Source organism: Prionailurus viverrinus, chromosome D1 (assembly GCF_022837055.1).
Source record: "Prionailurus viverrinus isolate Anna chromosome D1, UM_Priviv_1.0, whole genome shotgun sequence".
NCBI lineage: Eukaryota > Metazoa > Chordata > Mammalia > Carnivora > Felidae > Prionailurus > Prionailurus viverrinus.
This window is the reverse complement of record NC_062570.1, coordinates 115309412-115337046: the sequence shown is the minus strand read 5'-3', so window position 1 is coordinate 115337046 and position 27635 is coordinate 115309412. Positions and strand designations below refer to the sequence as shown.

The following is a 27635-nucleotide window of genomic DNA, read 5'->3' as shown; positions in this document are numbered from 1 at the left end:
AGTGCCGCCGAGCACCTTTCCACGTGTCTGTTGGCCGTTGTGTCTTTGGAAAAGCATCTGCTCAGGTCCCCTTGCCGTACAGAAGGAGGGAGCCTTCGTAAAGATGCATTTCATCATAATGAGTAATAAAAATTTTACTTCCTAGTAGCACTTGACCTTAGCAGTTCTGAAGTCTGCTGTTCTGTGAGACTTGGGTGCCCTGTGCTCTCCCTCTGGGTCCTGGACTTTGTGCTCCTTCCTGCCTCGGATGGGACAGAGGGAGGCCTACTTATTCCTTATTCCTGTTTCCACAGGGCCGGGGGTGACTGACCGAGTGACAGTGGGAACATTTATTTCAAAGGACAAAAAGTTGTTTTTCATTTTCAGATAATCCTTGTGTTTTTTCGGAGGATGGAAAGATCTGTGACTGGAGCTGTCTGGGGCTCCTCAGGGAATGTGTCTTAGCCCAGAGAAACGATAGGAAGATTATCGTGTTTGTGGAAATTAATACGAAAGAAGCCAGAGGGTTGAAGTCATTTTTTTAAGTCCTGGGACAAAAGCTTCTGTGCTCCAGAGATGCGGTTTCGGTGGGGCACCTGCAGGGTGCCTCTCGTGCTGTGTGTTTCTTAGATCCTGGCAGGACCCGGTGCCTGTGTGTAGAGGGGTGGGGGGTGCCCGGCGGGCCCCTGCACAGCACCTTGGCGTCCTGATGTCCCTGAAGCCGCGTGGACGGGTCCTGGGCCACAGCGCATCAACGAGGTGTTCCCTTTGCCCCTCGGGTCTCTTCCAGACCATGTGGTCGTCTCTCCTCAAACTGACTAGCTTGTTTTTCCTTCTGCAAGTCTGATGCCAGTTTGTGGGCTGTTAATCTAGTTTACTCTCCTTCCTCCCTGAGGCTGGGGCTCCTTCCCATCCCTTTTCTCATAGACACTTGCCTTGCTGGGAACCCTCTGGGCCAGGTGGCCGCGCAGGCCCATGGCCAGGCCCCTGGGACAGTCCCGTCCCTTTCCTAGGCAGATGGCTCCCAGCAGGTGCTCCCATGAACCCCGCACACTGTTGGTGTGGCTCCCAGCAGGTGCTCCCATGAACCCCGCACACTGTTGGTCTGCCTGCTGTGGGCACTTCTCCCAGTTCTGGAGGCCTGGAGCCCCCTTGGACCGACCTGTCACTGGTGGGGAAACAACTTGCCACTTCGGAAACATGCACCCTTTGGAGAAACCCGTTGAGAACTCCTGGGACAGGAATTGGGCCTAGCGGGTTCTTGCTCTGTGCTCCTTACCTGTGCTGGTCTCTGGGTGGTGTCTTCTCGAAGGCACACGGGACGGGCGTTCTGCCCCGTGCCCTGTAGACCACTCCGGCTCTCCTGGCATGCTTCCCTGGATCCTGACCTTGCACCAACAGTGGTCGATTCGTAACGTTTTGTTGTAAGTTGCTGTACAGTGAGTCTGTTTGTAGCTTTGGTGCGCGTAGCTTCCTGAACCGCCATCACGGGCCAGGCACAGAACAGGACCTCACTCCGGCCTCTGGCCCGGTCTCTGTCATCGTAGCTTGGCCTTGGAGAAGGCCACGTAAGTGGGGTCGTGTGGTGCGTGCGTCCCGGAGACGGGCCTCTCGGCGTGCCTGAGGCCCCCACGGCCGAGCGGTATTGTGTGTGGCACAGTCTCCATCATCCAGGTGTTTTAGGGATGTCCGGTCAGTTAGTGATGAGTCTGCAGTGGGGTCTGCCGGTTTCCGGTCTCTGCTTCCGTCCCCGTCCCCTCCGCGCCTCGGGTGGGTTATGTGCGCCCCCCCCCCCCGCCGACGTGTCGGTTTGGGTTTGGGTTACGTCTCCGCTGTTGCCGCAGGGATGCAGTGAGCCTTCTCCGCTTCCCGGTCTCTGCGTCCGGGAGACCACATCTGCCACATGGAGTCCATGTTGATCCGTGCAGCGTCTCCTTCGGCCACGGCGGCCCCGTCACGGCGGTACAGTGGCCGCTTGCCGTGGGCGGACACGTTTCGAAGAGCTGGGGCGGAGAACAGTCTGTTTCGTCGTTTCTCTTGCCCTTTTTCCGTTCGCGGCAGCCTGGTTTCTCTCTTCCTCCGGCAGCGCTCTTGGAGCAGCCCTGCTTCTCTCCTTACTGTCTCCTCTTTCCTGCCCAGAGAGTGTTCGGTTCGTTCCTGAAAGACGTTTGTGCTGGATGCGGAAGCATCCTCACTCCGAGATCAGGACACGAGGCGTGGAGGGGTCGCGTCCTCTCCAAGCACTCGCAGGTGTTAGATGCGGAGAGCCAGGGTAGTGCCTGGAGTCTCGGCATCGGCCGCTCGCCCCGCAGTCCGGGTGCCTGCCCGGTGCGGGCCCTTTTCCCGGGGAGGCCGTCCGCTGTCTCACGGACGGGGCCGGAGCCCGTGTCTCTCCGCGGCGGACACGCACCGTCTCGCTTTGGGTCCGGGGGTCCCTTTCTCCGTGTTCCTGGGCTGTCCTTTCGGAGCTCTCGGATGTGGTCGCTTCACGAATTGTGAGGCTGGTCGTATCGTGCTCAGTGGAAACCGCCGCGTTTACCTGCTGCCCGCTGCCTCCACCCCGGACCCAGCAGGGCCGCCACCTCCTCTGAGCCACAGCCCGTGGCGCCCACCGCGCCACCGCTCTTCCCGCCCGGCCGCCGGCTCCCAGCCGGGGTTTCCGAGCTGCGGCCGTGCCCGCGCGTCCCAGGTGCGGTAGCGCTCCCGGCTCTGACGCCAGCCGTGTGTTTGGGTTTCAGGCGCGCCCACACCCTGACGGTGCTCTTCATCCTCACCTGTGTGCTCGGCTACGTGACTCTGCTGGAGGAGACGCCTCGGGACACGGCCTATAACACCAAGAGGTAACACGGCCCCCGGCCTGGCGGGTGCAGGCACCTGGCGTGCTTGGGGGGGGCGGGGGGACCCTGCTCTCCGCAGGCCGGCCTGTGGCTCGCGGGGCCAGTATCCACTCGCGGGCTGGCCGGGCTCCCGGTGTCCCCGCTGCGTGTGCCCGAAGCGTCCCTCCCAGGCTGCCTCCTGGAGCTCTGTGCTGTGTTTACCCCTCCTCCACCTGTCTCAGGACTCCTGAGGGTGCTGCCCCTCGTGGACCTGCAGCCAGTGAGGGATTCGCACGAGTAACAGACCAGAATGTGCCTCAGCGCCTCCAGGGGTGGAGCCCAAGAGGGGTCCTGGTCACTAGTTCTGGCGGGAGGGATGGTCTCCCTACACATCCCACTAGCAGTGCCTGAGTGTCCTACGGTTCAGCTCGGTCCTGCAAGATCACCCCCCATCACCCCTGCAGGTGCCAGCCACATGCCCCAGTTGTCACCGGTGCTTCTGACCAAATGGCTGCAAATCAGAGGTTTCTGTGACCCCCTTCTTGGTACTCTTAATTTGCTAGAGCGGCTCACAGAACTCGGGGAAGCGTGTTGCTAGATCACCGGTTGATTAAAAAGGAAGTAAGTGAGGGACAGCCAGGGGTGAGAGGTGCCCGGGGCGAGGTCTGAGGGCTTGGGGCATCCGTGTCCCCTCCAGGCACGCCACTCTCCCCCGACCTCCACCTGTTCACCAACCCAGAAGTTCTCAAAACTTGGTGCCCTGGGTCTTGTGGGGGATGAGTGACTGTCCCATCGCCTTTCGTGATTTGACTCAGCCTTCAGCGCCTCTCCCATCCCCGGAGGTCAGGGGGTGGGACAGAGAGTTCCAGCCCTCCAGTCCCGTGGCTGGTTCTCCTGGCGGCCAGTCCTCAACCTCAGGTGAGGGTCCGAGACTTGCCTCAGTGACATAACACAAGAAACCTTTAGCCCTTCAGAAATCCCTGCAGTTTAGGGGCTCCGTGCCAGGGGCGGGGCGGGGCGGAGGCCAAGTGTTTCTTATTATAAATCACGGGACCACAGAGCCCGTGAGTTTGGGCATCTGAGAGTGTACAGGTTTGTGTGTGCAGAGCCGTGCTGAGCTCTGATACTGCTGCTTTTGGAAAATTTTAAGTGGGCTTCTCGGGCATGATGCCGTTGTGCGGGTTGGGAAGCGGGTAGACTGCCTTTGCGGTATTATTTCCAGACTCGCTGGCCGGTTGTGTCCCTTGCTGGAATCCCACGGATTCTGAGGCCACTCTCAGAAGTGTGTGAGGAAGATTGGCTGGTTTTAGAGCAGATTCCCGTGAGGTTTCTGCACTGGATGGACTCCCCCAGGCTCAGGAAGCCCCTGTTGCAACTCTGACCCACTTGCCCTGGTGTGACGGGCACCAGGGCAGGGACAGAGGCAGAGGGCAGCGCCGGAGGACCGGAGGTCAGATTTGGTTGGCGGGGCCAGGCTTGTAAAGTAGGGGTGTTAGCGCCGGCCCAGAAGTGCGTCCTGAGCACCGTTCTTTGCTCTCAGGCATCAGTAGCCCGTGAGGACGCCGGGTGCTCTCTCAGCGGTGTGTCCGGCCGCCCATGAGTGCACGCGCTTCAGAGCCCCCAGTTTGTCTCCCAGGCCACAGCCAGAGGGTAGGGGCTCTGCCCCTGCGCCCTGTCCCTGCGCCGTGTCCCTGGCTCCTGGTTGCTGACATGGGGCTCAGCCCAAGTGACTTTGTTTTGGCCCTGCTGTCTCCTTTTTAACACTGCAAAGACGTAGGTGAAACTCAGACGCGTCTTACTAAGTGAAAGAAGCTATGTGGAAAGGCCACGCACGCTGCAACCGTGTGACTCTGGTAAAGGTGCAGTGGTGGTAGGGTCACTGGTTTCTAGGGCGGTGGGGGAGCCAGTGGTAGAGCGCTGGGGTGTGTGGAGAGTGTTTTGAGTGTTCTGTACGGTAACTATGATGGTGGACCTGTGGCTGTGCGTTGGTCAGTGTGCACAGGACTCAACAACACAGAGTAAACCTAATGTTCACAAGTGAAGGAAAGATAATTTCGGACGTCGGGGACCCAGGAAGGGATGCAGACGGTGGCCAGACTCTCGGGGTGTCACAGACGCGTGAAACCCCCTCACTGAAGCGGCGGGAGTCCGTAAGACTCAAGGCAGGGCACCCGCCCGCGAGCGCCGGGCTCTAGTTGACGAAGTTGTTCCCGGCGGGGTCAGGTGACCAGTTCTGATCCTGCGGCCCGCGTCCTGGAGTGAGCAGCTGAGTACGAGGTCGGCGGCCGGTGGGAGCCCCGTGCGGTCTCACCGCTGAGTGGGAGGTTACAGGGGATCGAGGGGAGGATGGGCCCTGGGGTAACGGGTGGTGGTCAGAGACGTAGTAAGAACTCGTGTTTAGCTTAACGTAGGTACAGCTGGTTGCCCAGAGAAACGTTTCTCATTTGTGTGTTTGCACGGTTTGTACACACAGCTCTATCGGCCGAGAGGCCCAGAAGCTATAATGCCCCAGTGGCAAGGAGCACGTCACCCCCCAGAACGTGGCTCCCAAGACCATCCTCCAGGGAAGGAGCCGGGGCTCCCAGAGAAATGGCTGAACCCAGGCCTGCGGCAGGAGATGCCAGGAAGGTCTGGGAGGGTCGTCTAGCGCCGGAAAGGAAGTGCTCAGAAAAAAGCACAACGCCCCACAGATGGGGTTATGTTAAAGCTCTGATACAGGAGACCATCGAAAGGGCTCCCAATGGTCAAAGTAGGTAAATGGATACAATTTGAGCAAAAAAAAAAAAAAAAAATCTATAAATTATCACCACATCATAATCCGAAGTATAAAATGCATATCGGTGAGTCCGTGCCAATATAAATGATAAAGTAAGTGAGGGAGGAGACAAGTAGCCCGTGTAGATAGATTCCAGATAAACATAGGTGCTCCCAGCCCTTGCGTGCAGGCTGTGTAGGGGGACCCCTCCCCCGCCAAGAGCAGAGCAGGGAGGGCACCTGACAGGTGTGTCCCAGCCAGGGGACGTCAGAGATCATGTCGGTGTGATGTGATCTTACTCCCAAAAACAAGATCGAAATCACAGAAAGCGGCAGATGGCATTCGCTAAGGGTCGTCCTCCAGAGCACCTGACCGGTCTTCAAACGGCAGGCCATCCAAAACAACGCCTGAGGCACTGTCACAGCCCAGGGGGGTTTTGACCCCGAATGTCATGGGGGTCCTGGTGGGGTCCTGGGCCAGGAAAGGGACTTTGGATGAAAAGTGAGAAAGTCTGAAAACAGTGGACTGTGGTTAATGTACCGGTGTGGATTCGTAAATTGTGACAGACGCCCCATCCCCACGTCGGGTGTTAACGCAGACCTGGGTGCAGGGAGTGGGGGGGATACTGTACATCCTTCGCCCGACTCACAGATCTTGCCAAGTGACCCTAAACACTGCCTCAAGATGTACAACCGAGGTTGGAATCGAGACTCTGACCTGGTGAGGGCAGGTGGGGCACAGGCGCCCTGAGACTTCACCTCCCTCGTTCTGTTCTGGTGGTGACTTCTCTGGGGGTCACCCGTGGCTCCAAAGCTATCTCTTGGTCGTGCCAGGAGGGGCCTCTCCTGGGGGTGGAGGGTGTCACACTGGGAGTGCTGCCTAGTGGGGGTCTGTGTGCCCCTCCAGGCAGCCCCTTGCAGACTTCCCGCCTCCCCACACCCTGCCCTGAGCAGTGGGCACCTCACGGGCCCTCTGTGTCAGCCCCTGTGATGGGGATGTGGGTCCCGCCCTGCTGAGCGCAGTGGCCAGTGTCCATCGGTCCCTCCACACTTACTGTGGTCCGGAGGCCGGCAGGAGCAGGGAGCCTGTCCTACTCGGGACAGGACCGCTCTGCACACCCACAGCAGCATGTTGCCCGGTGTGATCGGAACACACCCTGGCCACAGAGGGGCAGGCAGGAGCGGAGGGGCTGGCAGGCGGTGTCCTATGGGGCCCCGCCTCACCGGTGCCTGCCCTGGACCCTGGGCGCTCTTAGCAGGTGGCGGGGGGGGGGGGGGGGGGGGGCAGGTGCTTCCAGGCCGACGCCTCCGGCCTCCCGTGTGGTGTCGCATCGTGCGTGTTGGAGGGCAGCAGCCCAGCTGCAAACAGCAATGTGCGTCCCTGCCACGGGACTGCCGGCAGTGGGGAGGGCAGGCGGCACTGCCCCCCTCAGACCCTGCGCTGGGCGGGCGGTGGCCGTGTGAACGGAGCGTGAGCACTGCTGTCTGCGTGTCCTCCTTGCTCCTGTCCCGTCCCCCCCCCCCCCGGGCAGGCACATCTCTGTGTGTCTGTGCACTTGTGGTTGCAGCACGTCTGCTTGGTCCTGTTGTGAATTAGCCCTGTGGGGATTGCGTGGGGGGTGCTGCCCTTGCCTTGTGGGAGCAGAGAGCCTTTCGACCCTAGCATCCTTCTGTCTTCGGCGGGCCCTCGGTGCCCTGGGTGGTCACATGTGGGATTTCAGGGGCTCTTTCAATGGGAAGCACACACACTAGTGGGCACCGCTTTGCAACCTAAACGACGCACAGCCTCCACCAAGGGTCTCGTCCCGAGGGCGGGTCTGCCTCTGGCAGTTGGCCTGGGCGCCCCCCCCCCCCCCCGCCCCCGTGAGGCCCGGCCTCCTCCCTCCCTGGGGACAGGGGCTGTCACTGCAGAGGGCATCCTGGGGTCCCTCCTACCCCCAACCTCCCGCCTGGGAGACACACACTGAGGGGCTGTTTGTTCTTTGTTTGCAGAGGTATTGTGGCCAGTATTTTGGTTTTCTTATGTTTTGGAGTCACACAAGCTAAAGACGGGCCATTTTCCAGACCTCATCCAGGTAACTTGCCCTTTCTCTTTCCGTGTGTGCCCATGTGACGGTTCTGTCCCCAGCAGTCGCTCCGTGTCTGTGCTGCCGGGTGTGAATGTCCTGTCCTCCTCTTCCCAGCCCCTCCCGCCAGCCAGGGCGCACTGTCACAGCTGAGGGCGAGGGCTGGGTTTCCTGCAGCTCCTTCTCCCGTCTCTGCTCCTCACCTTGTCCCGCAGCTGTCCTTCCCCCCCCCCCCCCCCCCACCGTGTGCCTTCCACCCACTGTGTCTCAGGGGGCTGCTTCTGCAGACCTTGGTGCCCCAGGACTGGCCAGCGGGGTCGGCATGGGCTTCAGCTGGTGGCCCTGCCATTGGCCTGCTCACTGGGTGCCATCTGCAATGAGTTCTCCTGTCTCTAACCCCCAACCCCCAAGTTGAGGGAGTTCCAACAACCCTCTGGGCCTCGGAGCTGCAGAGCAATGCTCGAGCTGCCCCCTGGTCCTGCCCCCTGCCCCCCCACTGCTGGTCCTGCCCCTGCCCCCCACCTCTGGTCCTGCCCCCTGCCCTGCCCCAGCCCCAGTGTGTCTAGGGCTCCAGCCTCATTGAGGGGCCGCCTCTGAGGGCAAGGCATGGTTGGTTTCCTGAAATGTTACAACTTAGTAACCTTTGTCATCTTAGAACCTTTGTTTCTTTTCTGTCTTAATAGGGGTGTGTATTCATTGTAGAATACTTGGAAAGTACAGAAAGTATTTTAAAATAGAAACAAAAGCCACTCACAGGAAGAAGCCACTGTTAAGGTTTAGTGTGTCTCTGCACACGCATGTACACACGTAGCATTTAAACATGGGATCCCACTCTGTGGTTCTATATCAGACTTCCTCACTTCAGGGAAACACAAACACCCCCTTACTCATTTTTTACTTGGCAACTAGATATTTAATGGCTGCTCGTTTGGTGGTCATCTGAACGCACTCCGGTTTGTTTCCCAGTCGTACCATCGCCTGTGTCCGATCATTCGTGTAGCACAAAGTCCTGGGAGGAGAAGCAGCAGCTTAAAGGGCGGGACTATTTTAGGCCATGCTGGAGGTGACCGGACTGCCCTGGGGAAGGGGTCGGTGAGCGCCGTGGCTGTGAGCTAGGTCCCCGGGTGCTCCGAGCGGTGCGGGGGCACCTGGCTGGGGAACCTGCGCTGGCTGGTCTCACCGGCCACTCTGCCCCCCTCGATGCCTGGTTGGGACGCTGACACTGGGTGACACCGCCTGGTGCCTGCCGGAGGGGCAGTGGTGAGTGCATGCAGCTGCACGGCCTGGCCCCGCGGCTCCCCACCTGCTCAGTCTTCTGGGCCTCAGAAGGGTCTGAACTAGCCAGAGTGAGAGAACACTTTAAAAGCCACCAAAAGTCACGACAAAAGTCCGGGTGCCTGTTGGATCGGCCGGGAAGAGTTCTGGAGAGTCAGCGGACGGAGGGGGGGCGGAGCAGGTCGCTTGTGGGCACTGGGCCCAGCCTGGGATCGGACAGCGGTGGGCAGCTGCTTGGCCTCTGGGCTCCTGGGAGGCCCTGCATCCCGTTCAATCTGGGGTGCCGGTCACCTGCTCCCATCTTGCGTGCTGGGCTCTGCTGCGCCTGCCTTTCGCTTTGGTCGCTTGGTGTGAGCGGCTTCCCTGCCGGTCTGTGATTTACCGAATGCGGGGGCCCGCTCTGGGGCACCTGCTCCCTGGTGGCGGGCAGGACGCCTCAAACTTGTCAAGTCAGAGCACATGGGAAGTGGTCCCCTCAGCCCTGGGCAGCACGCCATGGGGACGGTGGGGAGGGTTTTCTGGCCCAGAAACAAGGTGCTTTGTTGGGAAACTTGAATTGGCTACCGTTCCAGTTGAAGCTGGCCCGTGAAAAAGGCACCCTTCTCTTCACGATTTCTGTTTTCATGCGTGGCTCCCTCTGGAAGCTGGAGTAAACAGAATATTGTGAGGGCTGCGGGGGCCGCTGGATTTGATGCGCAGGAAGAAAGTGGGTGTGCAGGTGGGGCGGGTGCTCAGGGAAACCAGGGGTGCACCCGTGGCATGTTTGGGGGCGGGGCGGGCCCTGGGGGTTCTACAGGTGGAGGGGGATGGGCAGTGGGGTATGGCCAGCTGGAGGCCCTCTGATGGGGGAGGGGGGCAGCGGTCGGGGAGGGGAGCAGACGAGCTCAGTGTCACAGGGTCCGTGAGGAAGGTGCCCTCGCGTGGCTGTGGGGCGAGCGCTCCGGGGAAGCACCCTGAGTCGCTTTACCGCAGGCCCTTTTAGATCCTGCTGCAGCCTTGACCAGAGAACTTTCCAGGCTTTTCCCAGACTCCACAGCAGCAAGGCTAGTTTGTCACGTCCACTGTTCACCCCGCGCCCAGAGGCACTTGAGCAAAGCGTCCTTCGTGCTTTGTGCTTCCTGCCTGCGTGAGCTGCGAGCGGAGGTTTCACAAGCCCGAGGGTGCTGGCTGGGCCCCGGAGCCCCACACAAGCGCCTCCTTACCAGCTCCCCTCCCTCCCCCTGCCGGCGGCTGGGATCCCCAAGGCCAGCGGGGCCAGGGTCTCTTCCACATTTGTAAGCACCACCGTTTTTATTCAGGGAAAATCGTTTTTAAAACTAAGCTGGTGGTGGTTTTTTAAGCAGACACAAGCAACGGGAAAGTGGATAGTTTAGGCCGGTATTAAACAGGATTGTCAGGATTGTTGGAAGGTGAGAGTTGTCATTTGTGGTTTTTAAAAAAAAATTTTTTTTTAACGTTTATTTATTCTTGAGACAGAGACAGAGCATGAACAGGGGAGGGTCAGAGAGAGAGGGAGACACAGAATCTGAAACAGGCTCCAGGCTCTGAGCTGTCAGCACAGAGCCCGACGCAGGGCTCGAACTCACAGACGGTGAGATATGACCCGAGCCGAAGTCGGACGCTGAACCGACCGAGCCACCCAGGCGCCCCATTTGTGGTTTTTTTAATTTATTTTGAGGGGGTGCGCACGTGAGTGGGGGGCGGGGCAGAGGGAGAGAGAATCCCAAGCCGACTCCAGGCTGCCGGCGCAGAGCCCCCTGTGGGGCTTGGTCTCATGAACCCTGAGGTCACGACCTGAGCCGAAGCCAAGAGCCACGTGCTCCCCCGTCATTTGTCTCAGACGATGGTTTTAGATGCTTCCTCTGCTGCTCTTTCCTCCCCTGGCAAAAATCTGAGCCTCCCCTTTCGAGGGATGAAAACCAGGTGGCCGATAAAAGGAATTTGGGGGACAAGTGGCTTTTTTCTCTGCTTTATTGAGATTTCACTGGCCCAGAACGACGTGTGGGTTTAAGGTAGACCAGATGATTGACAGCCCCCCGTCACCCCCGCAGAATTAGTTTCTTTTTTGTGGTGAGAACACTGAAGATCTCCCTCAGCAGCTGGGAAGTGTGTATTCCGGGGACCCGCGGTGCGGGTGGAGATGGGAGTCTCCTGAAAGTTCGACAGAAGCAGGGTCGGTCTAGCCTCCGGCTTGGCATCGGAGACCGTTGTCAGTGCAACTCACCGCGTTAGCGCTGAAGGAAAACGAAGTCTCCTACGCATTCATGGTGAAAACTTAGCATGCTGGGATTCGTAGGTTTTCTTAACTTGCCAAAAGGCGTCCGGCAGAAACCCACTGCAGGTTTCCTCAGCGGTAAAGGTCAGAGGTCTCACCGCTACACACGCGCAAGGGCGCTGGCGGCCCCCGCTTCTGGCCCCCGAGGAGGGGGGAGCAGGGAAGCTGGGAGCACTGGCCGGAGGCATGGGCACAGCCCAGGCTCGCTTCTGAGTGAGGCCTCGCGCAGGCGTGCTGCCGGCCAGTGGCGGGGCTGGCGCCCCTGACGCTTGTGTTCTGTGTCTCTTAGCTTACTGGAGGTTCTGGCTCTGCGTCAGCGTGGTCTATGAGCTGTTCCTCATCTTCATACTCTTCCAGGTGAGCGGGTTTTCTTGGATAATCTGGGAGTGGGGGCGGTGCCGCGGCCCCGGTAAGCGAAAGGTGTCCGAGAAGGCTTTGCCCACCAGCCCCTCGGGAGCTTTGGCAGGAAGCGAGGCTGTGAGGGGGGCCCTCCAGAAGGGTCCGCTTTGGGAAGGCTGCGGGCACCGCGTCTCAGCAGGGTCTCTGCCCTGAGCCGCGTGTGGGCCCTGCCCAGACGGTCCCCGCTGGCGAGCGGGGACGGGGCCCAGTGGGACGGTCTGCTCGGGTGGGACGCCTGCCTGTCCCCCGAGCAGCAGGGTCCCACCCCTGGGGAGGGCGGCACCCCCACTCGCTGGTCCTGGGGTTTAGTCCTCGGGGCTTCTCCCTCCGAGCGCACCTTGTGCAGCAGGATGGTCCGGAGGGAGGCCGGAACGTTCTCCGTAGTAAACCGTGGCTCCCCACTTGCTGGCACTGGTGTCTCTTTACTGAAGCTTTTCCTTCTGCTCAACCCCACGTGCACCTAGACGGTGACCTTCAGTTTACAAAGTACTTTCTTATTCACAAGCTCACAGCTCCCGTCAGTTCTGTCTCTCGTGGTTTGTCGCCACGTGGTGAGATTCACTCTTAGCGCGGTGTATGGTTCTGAGTACTGACACCTGTATGTGTAAACCCATGTCTAGGACACAACAGTGGCTCGTGTCCCCCAGAGCGCCGACCTGCTCTCCCTCCACCACCAAGTCCTGCCCTGTGAGAACCCCCTGGGGGCGCGCTCCCTTGTGCCTCCTGGGCCCTTGGAGGGCGTCGGGGTCGTGGGGGTCGTGGGCCATCTCCTGCTGGGTGGGGCGGCCTTGACCTCGAGCGGGAGCCGTTTCCTGAGTGGGGCTGCTGGTGACAGGCCCGTGTGCACCCGAGCACGTGTTAGGTCTGCTTGCACGGCTTCCCGGCACGACTGGCCAGTGGCTCCCTCCAGGAGAGCGCTCCTGCCACCAGACCCTGGGCGGCACCGCGCTTGTCGGAACCCTTACCGTGGCCGCCTCTCCTGGCCTTGTTTGCGTTTTTGGCTCAGCCAAGTGTCCCGTGGTGCGGTGCTCGCACCACGGGGCTGTCCTGCTCGGGGTCTGCAGCCCGCACCTGGCACAGCTGTGCCCGAGTGTGTGGGTTCGTGCTCTCTGGATACAGCAGTGCCCAGCCTCCGATCCCGTGGCTGATGTCACGGTCTGAGGGTCACTTCCACAGACCCCAAGCTGGGGACAGGTCGAGTTGCAGGACAGGGCAGTGCGTCTGTCTGGCACAGATGTGATGCGGGTCTGAGGCCAGAAGACGTCTGTCACCCGACCTCATCCTCTGCCCTGCTTCGTCCCTTGGCTGGTACTTGGGGCAGGAGTGAGGGGATGGTGTCCTGACCTCAGGCCTCCCGGGGCCACTCCCTGTGGGCCAGTGGCCAGAGGCGGCCCGAGGGAGGGGTGAGGCTGTGTCTGCCGCAGGCAGCCTTCCGTCTGTCGACCCCAGAAGTCTCCTTAGCGCTAAGGCCAGAAAGGGCGGTTTGCTGCTGTTGGTATCCGTGTCTGGGAAGGCTGACCTGATGTCGTGTTTCTTCTGGGAGGGCCTGTGGAGAGGGGCAGTAGCAAGACCCGTGGCCTGTGACCCCACCTGTGTCCCCACCCACACAGCCTCCACGTGGGGAGCGTGGCGCATCTCCTTGGACTCGGGGCCTCCCCACCCCCACCACGTCTGCCCGTCCCTGCGCTGCAGGGTGTTTGTCCCCACTCGGCAGAGGCGTCATCCACACACCCCAGGCCACACGCACGCTTTCGGGACTTTAGGCGAGCTCTCCCGTCGCCACCAGCAGCATGTGGCCTCACTGACCAGGGCGCTGGCCTTGCAGACTGTCCAGGATGGCCGCCAGTTTCTGAAGTATGTGGACCCCAAGCTGGGAGTCCCACTGCCGGAGAGGGACTACGGGGGAAACTGCCTCATCTACGACGCAGACAACGAGAGTGACCCCTTCCACAACGTCTGGGTACAGGCGGGCCCTAGGAGCTCCGTGCTCGGGGTGGGGCCAGGAGTCACGTGTTTAATCAGCTCCCCAGGTGCTGACCTGTCCTGCATGTTTCTGGAACCCCGGTCGTTCTGCAGATCAGACAGGGTGGGGTCCCTCCTGCCTGACCTCCCTTCAGCTTAGCCCACTTGGCGAAGGGTCCGTGCAGCCCCCTTGTGGGGCAGGTCCCTGCGTCTCAGCCTGGAGACCCGCTCTCCTCTGTGGTCAGGGCGTGCTGTCCGCCTGCGTGCGGGATCCCAGCTTTGTCCCTGGGATCCAGTCAGCACAGCTCAGAGAGGCAGGAACCGGGCCCAGGTGCCCATGGAGAAGGAGGGACCAGCGGCTGTGGGCCGTGCACGAGGCCAGTGTCCTGTCCCCACAGGACAAGCTGGACGGCTTTGTGCCTGCGCACTTTCTTGGCTGGTACCTGAAGGTAAGGTGACCTCGTCGTCAGAAGGACACCCTGGTTTTCAGGTCTGCCTTGTGCTCTGAAGCCACTTCCCAGCCACAGGCTGACGTTCAGAGTGGTTGACTGTGGTGGGCGAGGGTCTGGGGGCCACGGCTCAGGCTAGGCAGCTGTCCAGAGAGTCGGCACGACTGCTTGGGCACCCTGGGTCCTGCCCCGACCCGCACTTGTCCTTGGTGTCGTGGCCTCCAACCAGTGCCTCGCCCCGCTCCCGAGGGGGTCAGGGGTGTCGCCCTGGAGCGGCTGACGCTCTGCCGCGGCCTGCAGACCCTGATGATTCGTGACTGGTGGATGTGCACGATCGTGAGTGTGATGTTCGAGTTCCTCGAGTACAGCCTAGAGCACCAGCTGCCCAACTTCAGCGAGTGCTGGTGGGATCACGTAAGTGCCAGCAGCTGCCCTGGGGGGGGGTCGAGGGCAGGATGGGACTGGGGACCACAGGCGCCCACCACCTCCCTGGCTCCCGTCCCCAGTGGATCATGGATGTGCTCATTTGCAATGGGCTGGGCATCTACTGCGGCATGAAGACTCTTGAGTGGCTGTCTCTGAAGACGTACAAGTGGCAGGGCCTCTGGAACATTCCGACCTACAAGTACGGCTCTCTAGCTGCCCTGGTCCGTGGGGGGAGGGATGTCAGCCCGACCCCAGCCTGTCTAATCAGGTCCTCCTCATCCCCCGCCAGCATTTTTCAGAGGCTCTCCAGGAGCTGCCCCCGTTAGGTGACCCGGGAGGGCGCTGGGGAGTGGGGTCTCCCGCCCATCACGGGCCCCCAGCATGGCTGCCAGGTGGAGCAGAGGGGCCCCGGGCTGACGGGCACCTGTGCTCCCAGGGGCAAGATGAAGAGAATCGCCTTCCAGTTCACGCCCTACAGCTGGGTCCGCTTCGAGTGGAAGCCCGCCTCCAGCCTGCGCCGCTGGCTGGCCGTGTGCGGCATCATCCTGGTGGTAAGGCTGGCCAGTCTCGTGTGCGCGCCTGCTGGGCAGCCCGGCTCGCCGCCCACCCTCCTCTGTCCCCCAGTTTCTGTTGGCAGAGCTGAACACGTTCTACCTGAAGTTCGTGCTGTGGATGCCCCCCGAGCACTACCTGGTCCTCCTGCGGCTGGTCTTCTTTGTGAACGTGGGCGGCGTGGCCATGCGGGAGATCTACGACTTCATGGATGACCCGTGAGAGCGGGGGGGCGGGCCTGGGCACACTTGGCGTCGCTGCCCCTGGGGCACAGCCACAGCGCCCTCAGCCGAGTGCCTTCCCCCGCAGGAAGCTCCACAAGAAGCTGGGCCAGCAGGCCTGGCTGGTGGCGGCCATCACGGTCACGGAGCTGCTCATCGTGGTGAAGTACGACCCACATACGCTCACGCTGTCGCTGCCTTTCTGCATCTCCCAGTGCTGGACGCTCGGCTCTGTGCTCGTGCTCACCTGGACCATCTGGCGCTTCTTCTTGCGGTGAGGGCCGTGCCCCCGGTGGGCTCGACACCAGCTCGGGGGCCGTGTTCGGCCGCGGTCCGGGTCCCGCGGCCCCTGCCTGCAGCCGGGAGGGGGCGTCCCTGTGAGGGGCGGTTTCGCCCTGTGAGGCGACTGCCAGGGGCCGGCCGGTGGTGACTCGGCCCCCACCGCCCCCAGGGACATCACCCTGAGGTACAAGGAGACTCGACGGCAGAAGCAGCAGGGCCGGGGTGACCAGGGCAGAGCCGGGGGCGACATGGATGGACACCTGCCTGGGCCGGAAGACCCCCCAGGGCCTGTGGAGCCTGAGAGGGAGGGGGTGCCAGCCCCAAGCTGATGCACCTCACGACTGCCCAGAGCCCAGGCCTGCTGGAACCTTCCGACAGGCCTCAGCCCTTGTGGTTTTATTTTCCCTTTCTCCCATGCACATAGCTGGGCTCTGTGGGGTGCAGGTGGCCCCTGACCCGGGTGTGTGTGTGTGTGTGTGGTGTGTGTGTGTGTGTGTGTGGTGTGTGTGTGTGCGCGCGCGCGCCCGCGCGTGTCCGCGCACATGTGCTCCTGGGGCTCCTCTCAGCCTGACCGTTGTGGCTGGGCTTGCTCCGGGCAGCTGGTCCCCTCCCCTTTCTGCACAGTCAGCCCGCCGGCCTCTGGGCCACAGCGAGCCCTCAGCACCCAGACGGACGGCTCAGGCCCAGCAGAGGCATCACGGTGCCTTCCTCTGCTCCCTGGGCCCCCAGCCACTCTGAAGCCCTGACTGCACCTCACTGGACCCCCATTAGCCCCTCGATGGCACATGTGAAGGACGACCATCCAGTGATACCCTGAGACAGCTGAGAAGGGGCAGGTCTAAGCAGGCAGCCCTGAGCCACTTCCTGGGGAGGCTTCATCTGACCCAGCAAACCTGGGGGTGTGAACGGGGCCGGAGGTCACCGGATTGGCTCCTTGAGGAACGTGGAGTCAGAAACTCAAAGGCTCTGGGCCTGAGGTTGGGAGGAGGGGCAGAGGGTCTTCGAGAGCTAACAGAACAAGTAAAGCAGGTCCTTACCAGCTCCCGGCCCTGTGGGCCCTGTGCATCGTGTGCCCAGTGCTGGTGCTGCCCAGAGGGCTGGGGGGGACAGGGGCAGGTGTGCAGATGGGCCGCCCCGGAGCTGCTGCCGGTGGGGGTGACGGGCCGCTGCACGAACCCAGCGGGGGAGCCCTGACAGCTGCGACACTGACACCGTGCCTGGTGGAGACCCCACAAGAAGGACAAGCACTCCTCCTGCCAAAAAAAGTGCTTTAATAAAAGTGTCTGAAACTTTCCCACAGAAGTCCATCGATTTGAACCCTTCTCTTCATTCTCAGCCAGGAGGTCCGGAGGGGGAGGGGCAGGAGGCCTCTCAGGAGATAATCCGCAGGCCTGGCTTGCGTTCTCCCAGGGCCTGAAGGAGGTCCTCAGTCTGCTGCGTCCAGTAGATGTCGTACAGGCTGCGTGCGCAGGGAGGAGGCCGGGTCATGGCCTCGCGGGCCATCCCCCAGCTCCCGCCCTCCCTCCAGCTCCCCCCCACCACGCCCCACTCACACCAGCTGCTCCAGCGCACAGTCAGGCCGCTCCAGGCTCTCCATCAGCCGAAGGATGCCCCGGTCGTCCATGCAGTTGTTGCTGAGGTCCAGCTCCCGCAGGCTGCGGTTGACCACCAGGAGCGAGGCCAGGCTGTTGCAGCCGCCGTTGGCCACGTCGCAGTCCCCCAGCCTGGGCAGACAGCAGGGCACAGGTCAGGACAAGAGGATCCGCCACCGAACAGGGTGCTGGCAGGGCTGTCCACGCACCGCGATGTTCATGGAGCCCTGAGGCACGTGTGCGTGCACACCGCGCACCGAGACCTCAGGGTCATAGCCGTTCCCCAAACCTCGAACTCGGGAGCACGTCTGTCTCTGACCCAGTGGCCGGCCCCAGGCAGACACCCCGACCAGAGAGGGAAGGAAGGCGCACACAGCTGCCCTCCAGGCCAAGCGGTCAGACGGACCTGAGGCTGGCACACCCTGGCCACAACCTCCCCGGGGCCGATTCGGGTCACCAGAGGGCCTCCTACAGCCGCTTGCTTGCTCACCACCAGGTGCTAGAGCCTGGCTGGGCTGCCAAGGAGGCACCCAGAGGCCAAAGGTGGGAGGGAGGAGGGTGGCCGGAGGCACAAAGTACACAGAGGCTTCCAGCCTCCAGAGCAAGGACACCTAGGTGGGGGGTGGAGCTGAGGCCCCAGAAGCTCCAGGGCCCCTGCCTGGTGTGACAGCTGAGGTAGAGCCACGCCCCCAGCCCCGCCTGCCCCCAGAGCACCCCAAGGAGCTGGCAGCAGACCAGGCCCTCTGGATAGAAAAGCAGGGGACCCTGTCGGGCTCAGCCTGCAGGGCCAGCTTCAGCCACACCCTTCACCTGTGTCCCGCCCAGCATGGCCAGGCATCCCCAGAAGCCACAGTGAGAAGCAGAGATCCAGAGGCCGCCAACAAAGCCAAAACCTGCGACAGCAGAAGCAAACGGCTGACGGGCCAAAAGAGAGAACAGAAACAAGAACGGGGTGTCGGGCTACAGGGCGGTCGGTGAGACCCAGCAGTGGGTTCCTGAGAGCTCCAGGAAGGAAGAAACAAGATTGGGAAAATCCTCAAAGGCTCGACACTGGAGCACAAACAGGCGTCCAGCACAACAAAGGAACCAGGACCCCGGAACACAGCCGTGCAGGGCAGGGGCCAGGGGTCCCAGCGCACAAAGCAGGTGCTGCCAGGCCTTCGGGAGTCCGCGGGTTCCGGGAGTTGCCAGACGTGGCCATCTGGAGTAGGGAGGGGCCCCAGGGGGACGCGAGGGACCCCGGACTTGGACCCATCAGACTGAGACGTGCCCGGCACGCCCGTGCTCGCTCACCAGAGCACCCGCAGCGTGGCGCTAGGCTGGCTCAGGCCCTGGCAGAGCTCCTGGACGCCGGAGTCGCCCAGCTTGTTGTCGCTCATCTGCAGCTCCACGAGGTGCTTGTTGTGGGTCAGCATCGCGCTGACGTGGGGGCAGCACGTGGCCGTGAGGCCACAGGACTTCACCCTGGGAGAGAAACAGCACTAGGGTCTGGCCACGCCCACACCTCCGGGGTGCTGAGGCCCCGGAGGCCCCGCCCTCTAAGGACACGCGGCACCCCCTCCCGCACGCCTCCCCCTGCCCGCAGGCGCAGAGGCTGAACTGGGGACTGGGCCCCGGGGCACCAGCACCACTGTCATCCCCGAGGTGTCCCCAGGCCCCACGCTCCTCACAGGCCCGCCATCGTGCTGCGCTCACCACAGGGACTGCAGCTGGCATCCAGGCTCCAGCAGGCTCTCACACAGCAGCCGGGCACCCTCGTCCCCCAGCGCATTGCCTGCCAGGCTCAGCTCCTTCAGGCTCTCCTTGGCCCTGAGCACTTGGCACAGGTCTCTGCAGCCCGTGGTGGTGATGTCACAGTCCCAGAGCCTGCAGAGCCGGGGACGCATCACTGCAGGGCCCCCAGGGGACACACGGCCAATCTTCTCAGATACTCCCCACCTGCCCGCTGGGGCCACGGCTCTCTGAGGAAGCAGGGCGGGCGCAAACTCACCACAGGACCCTGAGCCGGGAGCTGGGGTGCAGCAGCGCGGGGCACAGTGTGGCGATGCCCTGGTCACCCAGCTTGTTGTCACCCAGGTCCAGCTCCTGCAGCGAGGCCTTGGAGGCCACGACACCGCACAGGTCCTTACAGCTGGCCGGCGTGAGGCCGCAGTTCTCCAGTCTGGGGGCACAGGGGGGCCGGCAGAGCTGGGAAGCCCCCGTGGTCCCGTCCCCCCGCCCCCCACCCCCGCCAGACCCCACACTTACTTGAGCGTCTCCAGCTGGCAGGCAGAGTCCACCAGGCCCCGACACAGCGCCTGCACGCCAGCCTCGCCGATGTCGTTGTTGCTTACCACAAGCTCCTTGACGTGCCTCCAGGCCCTGAGCACTGCGGCCAGGGGCTCACAGCTGGCGGCCGTCAGGTTGCAGTACTCCAGCCTGGGGACAGGTGGGTGTCGGGAACTCTGGCCAAGGGAGCTCGGTCCGGGTCTCCTCTCCCACCCCGGGCTGCAGGGCGCATGAGACTAGAGGGCTGCTGGGCAGGGACAGCAGTGGCTTAGGGGCCATCTCCTTGCACGGTGGGCGCTCAGGGCCTCTTGGAAGCCGGCCGCCAACCACGAGCCCCACCCTGAGCTTGGGGGTCACTGGACCCGGGAGAAAGATGCCAGTCTCCCGATCTGGGTCTGCCTGCCTTCCTCCATCGCTGAGCCCATCAGCACACTTCTGGTGGCCAGGCCGCCCCACACGTGATGTGGGGCTACAGGCCACCTTTCAGCTTTTGGACCACAGCCCCAGCATCACACAGAAGGACCATCGGCAGGTCCCCCAGAGCTCCCTCTTCAAAGCTCCCTGCAGCCAACACGCTGAGGCAAGGGCTTGCCCAGGGCAGTCCTCAGCCAAAACCACAGTGACCCGGAAGTGTAGGGCTGGGGGCGGCCTGGGTGGTGGGCCCCACACTCACTGAAGCTTCTCCAAGTGGCACTGGGGGTCCAGGAGTCCTTTGCAGAGCAGCTGCAGGCCCGCGTCCCCTAGCGGGTTGTCGCTGAGCTGCAGCTCTCGCAGGGTAGGCAGGGAGCGCAGCGCGTCGGGCAGGACCTCGCAGCCGGTGTTCGTCAGGCAGCAGTTCCGGAGGCTGGAGCACACCCAGCCAGCCATCAGCAGGGTCCCCGCCAGCCAGGCCATGGCCCCCAGGGAAAGTGCCCCTCTGTCCTCAGGAGCCGGGGTGAAGCAGACACAGCACCAGCACCTCTCCCCGACCCCCTCGCCTGGGAGAGCCCTGGGCCTGGCCTTGCAAGAGGGCCGCCGCCTCCTCTGGGGTCTCCAGGCAAAGGAATAGAGGGCAGGAGGGGATGCACCTCGGGGCCTAGAGGACACTGGGTCGCGAGCCCAGGAACAGGAGGCAGGGCCGTGGCGTGAGCAGACTCCACAGGGGGACAGGGGCCCGAGAGAAGGCGGGAGGAGCCCCCACGCTCCCGGACCTGCTGCTGTCTCCTGCCCCCCTTCCCCAGGCTGACCCAGTAGGTCCACACCTGAGCTCGGGGTGGGGCAAGCACCTGGGCCGTGTGGCTCATACAGGCTCACCTGAGCTTCTGGATCCTGCAGCTGGGGCTCTGCAGGCCCTGGAGCACCAGCCGCACCCCGGCATCGTGCAGCTCATTCGTGCAAAGGCTCAGCTCGGTCAGCGAGGGGTTGGCCTGGAGGGCAGAGCAGATGTCCTTGCACCGCACCTCCGTGAGGCCACAGTCGTCCAACCTGTGGACGGGAGCGTACGGGTCACCTCACGAAGCTTCCGCCGAAGACACCGGCATGTACACAGGTGACGTCTGGGCCCCCACACCCTCCACACCGCACTGCGGGGGCACAGTTGGCACGTGAGAGCTCTCGTCTGCCTCCCGGGAAACACCAGAGCAGCACCAGGCGGCAGCTCTGAGAAGTGCCACGGAAAGGGCACAGCACCTCGGAGGGGCCAGCCAACCGCTGGGGCTCGCCAGGAGGGGCACGAGCGGCAGGGGCCACCCGACCAGTGAGAACTGAACGCTGGTGGGAGGAAAACCAGCTGTCGCTCACAGGAGAATGACAGCTGATAAATGTGAACGGAATGAGGGGATTAAAAATCCGCATTAGACAAAGGCCCAGTAATAACTGTTCTGGCAAGATCCACCGACGGATGACAAAACCAGGAGGTGAAAGTCTGAGCAGAAGCAGGACGTCAGCAGTCTCTGCGTATGTCACCCAAGATATTTACCAATTACAAAGAGGAAACAGGAACTCTGTAGTGGGGACAGCCGGCAGACGCCGCCCTCACAGGTGGTCACGGTGACCAGAGGTGACCGTTGGGTGCTATTGGCAGTCGGTAGGATACAACATAGCCCGCAGACACAACAGCATTTCTGCATATTCTCGTGAGAAACTTGTGACTCGGCCCTGACGGGAAGTCAGAAAGACTTCCCAGAGCCTGAGCAGGCTCAAGAGTCGGGTGGCCGAGGACAAGGAGGGACCATGTAAAATGTGCACTGTGCATCAGAAGCCCCGCCCACTGTGGTGCCGGGGAAGGCAGCAGAGCGGCCGGCCGGGGGTGGGGGCCCGCCTGCCGCCTCCGCGTGCACCTACCTGACCACCTGGTACTGCTGGATCAGAGGCAGGAGCTCCGTCCACCGGGCGTCACTCAGCTGCTGACACTGAATGTCGAGATTCATGGTTCGAGGTGAAGTGTCTTCTAGACAGAAGGTGGACGGAGAACACTGCAGCCAGACTCCCTCAACGCCTGATGGGCCAGGGACCCCGCAGAGGGAAAAAAAGCCCTAATAGGACCCCCAAGTGGGGGCTGATGGTTCAGAAGCCACGGCCCCTCCCTTGGCCAGTGAGCACCAGCTTTGTTTCCTTTCTTCAGCACCCTTATACACCACAGCCTCCAGGAGCAAGATCGGGGGTGGGCGGGGGGAGGCTGCACCTGCTGGGCTCCCCTGACAAAGGCCACCGCAGAGCTTGGGGACAATGCTGTGGGGCCTCACCTCTCAGCCTCCCACGCTCAGCCTTTATGGGCCCCTCCTGCCCAGCCGGGCCAGGACCTGTGCTGGCCATCGGCAGCCCCTGCTTCTCACCTGCCTGTCTGTGCAGTGCCATGGACACTCTGCCTGCCAGCTCAGCCAGCTTCTCCCCTCTCAGAACCAGAGGGCTGCACTGGCTGGGCAGGCAGTGCCACAGCCCCACCTGGCCAGAGAACCCCCCACCCTGGCATTCCAGGACCCTGGGCCTGAGCTGCCTGTGCTCAGCGAACAGTTCTCTGAGGGGTATCAGCCCCAGATGCCCCGGAAAGGGCTGAGTAGATGGGGGGTGGGACCCCAGGCCCACTGGCCCGCACTCTGGGTGGTGCACTCGTGGGTGGTCACTCTGGTGCCCATGTCCACAGTCCCTTTCTGGGGGCTGAAGACTCCAAACAGGCCGGGGCACATCCTCAGCCCCACCCTGGGTCAACCCAGGGCCACGGAGAAATCAGGCCATCAGGCAGAACTTTGGCAAAGCAGTCTGGCATGGGAGCAGCTCACCAGGGACAGCACAGAGCCTGAGTAAACGATTAACTGCCTGCTGATGCCGGAGCTTTAGGGGAGCACTGACTGTGGCAGGGGGGCCGCTGGCAGGTGAGAGCAAGGGCATCCTGCTGGGGTGGAGGCAGGGAAGGGAGCTGGGTTTCACTCAAATGCAACAGAAAGCCCAGGAAGGATCCACACCTGGAAACAATTCCTGCTGCCTTCCAGAAAGGTCAGGACAAACAGGATGACTCAACCCCATGTGAGGCTCCTGGTGCCACGACACCCCAAGCTTCCCAATGAGCAAAAACTGCCTCATTCGTGTCCCTGGCCGAAGGCAGGAGTCCCCCCTCCCAACCCCGGGCAGGTTCAGGGCCAAAGTCCCTGGGAGGCGCGGACCAGGTAAAGGCTCCCGCCAACCAGCAGGCAAGGTTTACGTGTGGACGTCCTGGCGGATGAGCCCGCGGAGGAAGCTGGCTCCCACAACCGTCCAAAGGAGGAACCCAGGGCTCGCCCAGCCCGCTGCCCAGGCCGCGTGAGCAAACCGGCTCCGCCCCCGCGGGTCCCAGGGTGTGGTCAGTAAACCCTGAATCCAGAATCCTTAGTCATCACGGGAGAAAGGGAGTGGGAGGCGGGGCTTCAGAGGGACCCTCTCTCCGATTCCTGTCTGACATCCAGGGCCTGGGCTCTCCCGAGGTGATCTGCAGTGCAGAACAAGGAAACCCGAAGCGAGCAGCTGAGTTTCCCCACCCCCCCCCGCCCCGCCCAACACCCTCCCAGGGCTTGACCAGACCCTGGGAGAACCCCTTGGTTGGGCTGTGGCGCTAGGAGGACACTTCTTAACCTCTGTGGGCCACGGATGCCTTTGAGAACCCCAGGAAAACCTGTAATGCCCGCAAAGACGCCGTATCTCCCTGCTTCGCCCGGAATCAGGACCCCCACCAGCTCGGCTGCTCCCTAGGGTCCCAAGAGGACACTTAGTGCTTTCGCGTGTGACAAATGGCCGCTGCGCAGGGCCGTGCCCGGAGGACAGGAGCCGGAGGGTTGCGTCCCCGGCCTGAGCCCACCCGAACCGGACCGGAAGGCTGGAGCGCGTCCCAGGCCCACTGAGCCCCAAGCCCGGCGGCCCCGCACCGCGCGGTTACCTGCGCGAGGCGCGGGGGGCGCCCAGGGGTGCGCCGGGGTCCGCACGAGGCCTCCCAGAGCCGCGGCCGCCGCCCTCCCCGCACGCCGGAGGCCGCGCATGTGTCCGGGGCCCGCGCGGGATTGTTCTGCGGGGCGGCGGCCTCTCGGGGCTCGCGCGCGGGGGCCCCGCGGAGGGTCCGGACGCGGGTCGCCCCAGCCCCCGCTCCCACCCCCGGCCCGCTCGCCGCGCAGCTCACCTCGGGCCGAGCCGCTGCTTCCGCGGGGGCCTGGGGCGTGGTCCGGGCCCTGTCCTGGGGGTGGGGCCACGTCCTGGGCCGCCGCCCGAACGGCGCGACTCACCCGCGCGTCGCCACCCCACCACCCCGCCTCGTCTCCCGGGGCACCCTAGCCCCAGACGGGGGCCCGCCCTCCATCCCTCGCGGGCAGCGTTTCTAGGCGAGAGCCGTTTTGGGAGCGGGTGCTCCGCAGGCAAAACCTAACTCGGGCACTTGCATTACAAAGAAAGGGAGGCCCGACCGTCAGGGCTTCTCTACAGCACCCCGACTCTGCCCGTGAGAACCATCACTGACGGGGAAAGGTCTTCAGGAGGACCTTGGTAAAGTTTTCAAACACGCGGAACAAGTCACACTGTGTTTCAAAAAGCCCGGGGGGCGGCGCTTTACGCCTTGCTCTCGGCCCGCGTAGGCCACCTCCTGGGGCGTGCGCGCCTGGAGCTCCTGTGTCAGCTCTCCCGCTTGGACGGGCTGCGGTGATCCGTTCAAGGGCGTCCCTCACGGACCTGTAGGCTCCTTAGATCAGGGATGATGGGTGCGTTCTCACCACACCGACATCCGTCACTTGGACCACTGCTTACCGACCACCTACTGAGTGCCAGGCGCTATGGTGGGCGCTCGGGCTGCAAGGCCAAGCAGAGCAACGTCTCAGGCCTCATGGAGCTCGCAGTCCGGTGTGAGTAAATTCATAGCATTTAGAATGTGGAAAGCGCAAAGGTGGGGAGGAGGGTGGATGATGCAGGATAAAAGCGAGTCAGGAGTGAGTGCTGGAGGGGCAGGACGGAGGTCACTTCCCCAGTGAGAGCAGGTCTCTTGAGGCTGAGGCCCAGAGGCTGCGGCAGGCCGGAGGGAGACGGGTTGGAGTGTTCAGTTGCACAAACATTGGAGAGTGCCCACTGCAGACCTAGCATGATCTCTGTGGCCCCCAGGGGACAGCACAGTATGGGTAGGGGGTGAGGGACCTGGGAGGTGGGGAGTCGGTCCTTTGAGGGGAATAAGGCGAAGGGTTATTCAATTTGGCGAGAATATTTGCCTGGGCCAGTCCTTCCTTGGGCAGCTTGCTGGGCACCAACAGACAAGGGGGTCAGGGCCACCACTGTGGGGCGCCAGGGGTCCCAAGCGGATTCGCAGAGGTGGGCCAAAGCAGAGGCCCCGCCCCCACCCCCAGAGCAGGTGCAAGTTGTCAGGTTGTCATTAAGCGAAGGCAGCAGAGCAGCTCTCTTCCACCTCGATGCAGGGAGGTGAGTGGAGCTGGGAACTGGGTTTCTGAGTTTCTTGCAGAAGCTTCTGAAGACTGAGGGCGGTTGAGAGTGGAGGCGCCTCTGGGTGCAACAGTGTTCCAGCCAACTTCCACAGGATTTTGTTTGTTTTCTTCAGGCAAATACCCAGAAATGAAATTAAAGGATCATTTGGTATTTTTAACTCTCTGAGGAACCTCCCTACTGTTCTCCAGTTACATCCCCGCCCACAGTGCGTGAGTGTTCCCTTTTCCCCACATCCTCACCAATAAATCTTACCCCTTCTGACAGGCATGAGGTGGCATCTCGTTGTGGTTTCGATTTGCGTTTCCCTGACGAGTGATGGTGAGTGCTTTTCACGTGTCTGCTGGATAGCTGGTGTCTTCTTAGGAGAAATGTCTGTTCAGGTCCTCCGCTCATTTTTAACCAGATTGTTTTGGGTTTTTTGTTTTTTGGTGTTGTGTTGTAAGAGTTCTTTACGTTTTTTTGGATTTTAACCCCTTATCAGATATATCATTTGCAAATATCTTCTCCCAATCCGTAGTTTGCCTTCTCATTTTGTTGATGGTTTCCTTTGCCATAAAACGATTTTTGTCACAGGAGCGGTATGTGGTCTTTGTAGAAAAACCAGAAGATACAGATAAGAAAATGAAAAGCCTTAATATGCCGCCTTCCAGACACAAAGGCTCTGACATCTCTGGATATGCTCCTACTTCTCTGAATGCACAACACACGCTTTCTTAATAAAAAACGAGATATTAGAAATGGTAGGCAGGATAATAACCAAAGATGACCATGTCCTGGTCCCTACCTTATGTGGCAAAGGGGTCTTTGCAGATGTGACTGATTTCAAGGTTTTGAGATGGAGAGACTGTCCTGCATTACTTGGATAGGCCCAAAGTAATCATGAGGGTCTGTGTAAGAGGGACGCAAAAGGGTAAAAATGAGAGATATGACAATGGAAGCAGAGGTGGGAGTGGCTGTGTTTCGAACAGGGAAGAAGGCAGCCTCTAGAAGCTGGAAAAGGCCAAGAAGCAGATTCTCCCCTGCAACCCTCTGGAAGGAACCAGGCCGGTGGATAGTTCGATTTAACCCCTAGGGCCCTTTTCCCACTTCCAATCTTAAGAGCTGTAAAATAAAAAATCCGTGGCAATGTGTTGCAGCAGCAGTAGGAAATTAAAGCATTATGGAGCTCCTGTATTTTTAAGAGTACTTGTGTATACCCTGTATACGCAAACATACAGGTACACTAATCAGTATGTAATACAATCTTTTAATGACCACATTGTGCAACTGAATGTATCCAGTTCGCTCAACCAGTATCTACAGGCTGACATTGACCGTTTTCAGGTTTTTCAGGCTTTGCAGCATATTCTCCTACCTGGTTACCTTCCTGGCACACCATCCAAGAGGGTGGCTTGCCTGGTTGTGAGGTCCTTCCAACACACTGCCCACCTGGCGACCTGAAACGCTGCAGAAGTCCACTGGCTTTCCCCACACTCGCAAGTCTCCATACCCGAGTGCCAATGATGCCAGCCCAATAATGCAAAGTGCCTAGACGCCCTTTTTAAATTTCAGCCAATCCTCTGACAACCCCGGCTCCTCCGAGGTGCCGTCCCATTTACGTTTTGTCTTCCCCACGTGAGCCTTCCAAACAGCTCTCCCCAGGGTTGTCGGGTGACTTGACACGGGCAGAGTTGCCGGGCGGGGAGCTGGCCAGGCCCAGTATCCTGTGGGGTGACCCGGGCAACTCCCCTCTGCCAGGGCCGTCCTCCTTGGAGGGGCGGTTCTTTGGGGAACAAGGTCCAGGATTACTCCGGGGAAAATGTCGGCTGAGCCAGTCCCTGCTTGTGTAGCTTGCTGGGCGCCAAAAGACCAGAGATCAAGTCGGACCCCAACAAGGAAAGGACAGAACTACCAAGACTCCGACCGCACAAGCGCACACCCATTGCCCCAGAGCAGGGACTCCCAGCGTGCCCCGGGAAGTGGGCCGGCGGCAAGGGCGCACGCGCGGAGGGCGCACACGGATGCCCTGACGTCATCGGGACGCGCGGACGCCCGCGGGGCCCCGCCCCGACCCCCAGTCCAGACGGCTCCCCCCCCACGACCCCGTCCCCCCCCGCAGCACCCCCGGCTCCAGCACCCAGCCCCCCAGTGTCGCTTCAATAGCGCACGTCTCTCCCGGGCAGCATGGCCGCAGCAGGGCCCGGCGCGAATCCACAGTCGACCCAAGGCCGGCGCTGGTAAGAGCTGACCCCGGGCGCGGACCCTTGCAGTGACTGACCTCCAGACGACGGACTGGGAGGCGGCCCACTTCCGACGGTGGGGAGCCTGGCCGGGGCGCCGAGCAGCTGCCGCGTCGGGACCGATGGTGGGGCGGGGTCTAGGCGGAGGGGCGGGACCTAGGCGGAAGGGGGCCGGGCC

The 27635-nt window shown here is 61.9% G+C and overlaps 2 protein-coding genes across 16 annotated transcripts in view; one reads left to right on the top strand and one right to left on the bottom strand.

Annotated features, from left to right (window-relative positions):
• Positions 1 to 16749, top strand: part of PTDSS2 (phosphatidylserine synthase 2) — a 21187-nt gene extending 4438 nt beyond the window's left edge. Inside the window, exons 2-12 of the mRNA XM_047823604.1 lie at positions 2718 to 2819; positions 7542 to 7624; positions 11455 to 11522; positions 13390 to 13524; positions 13925 to 13975; positions 14276 to 14389; positions 14482 to 14600; positions 14838 to 14952; positions 15026 to 15171; positions 15263 to 15448; positions 15626 to 16749. Coding sequence (XP_047679560.1) covers positions 2718 to 2819; positions 7542 to 7624; positions 11455 to 11522; positions 13390 to 13524; positions 13925 to 13975; positions 14276 to 14389; positions 14482 to 14600; positions 14838 to 14952; positions 15026 to 15171; positions 15263 to 15448; positions 15626 to 15785 — 1279 coding nt within the window. The 3' untranslated portion in view covers positions 15786 to 16749. The remainder of the gene's footprint in view (positions 1 to 2717; positions 2820 to 7541; positions 7625 to 11454; positions 11523 to 13389; positions 13525 to 13924; positions 13976 to 14275; positions 14390 to 14481; positions 14601 to 14837; positions 14953 to 15025; positions 15172 to 15262; positions 15449 to 15625) is intronic.
• On the bottom strand, positions 16711 to 27635 carry RNH1 (ribonuclease/angiogenin inhibitor 1). Of its 15 annotated transcripts, XM_047823590.1 has the most exons (13): positions 26023 to 27048; positions 25491 to 25825; positions 23938 to 25344; positions 22757 to 23256; positions 21639 to 21744; positions 20610 to 20780; positions 19990 to 20160; positions 19296 to 19466; positions 19039 to 19209; positions 18744 to 18914; positions 18342 to 18512; positions 17010 to 17180; positions 16711 to 16915 (listed from the first exon to the last, which is right to left on the bottom strand). In XM_047823590.1, the coding sequence occupies exons 4-13, from the start codon at positions 22872 to 22874 to the stop codon at positions 16828 to 16830; spliced, it is 1509 nt and encodes a 502-aa protein (XP_047679546.1). In that variant the 5' UTR covers positions 22875 to 23256; positions 23938 to 25344; positions 25491 to 25825; positions 26023 to 27048; the 3' UTR covers positions 16711 to 16827. The 15 variants fall into 15 exon arrangements, with proteins under 15 accessions (XP_047679546.1, XP_047679552.1, XP_047679556.1 ...); XM_047823596.1 differs by lacking the exon at positions 22757 to 23256; XM_047823600.1 differs by lacking the exon at positions 22757 to 23256 and having other exon boundaries at positions 21639 to 21741.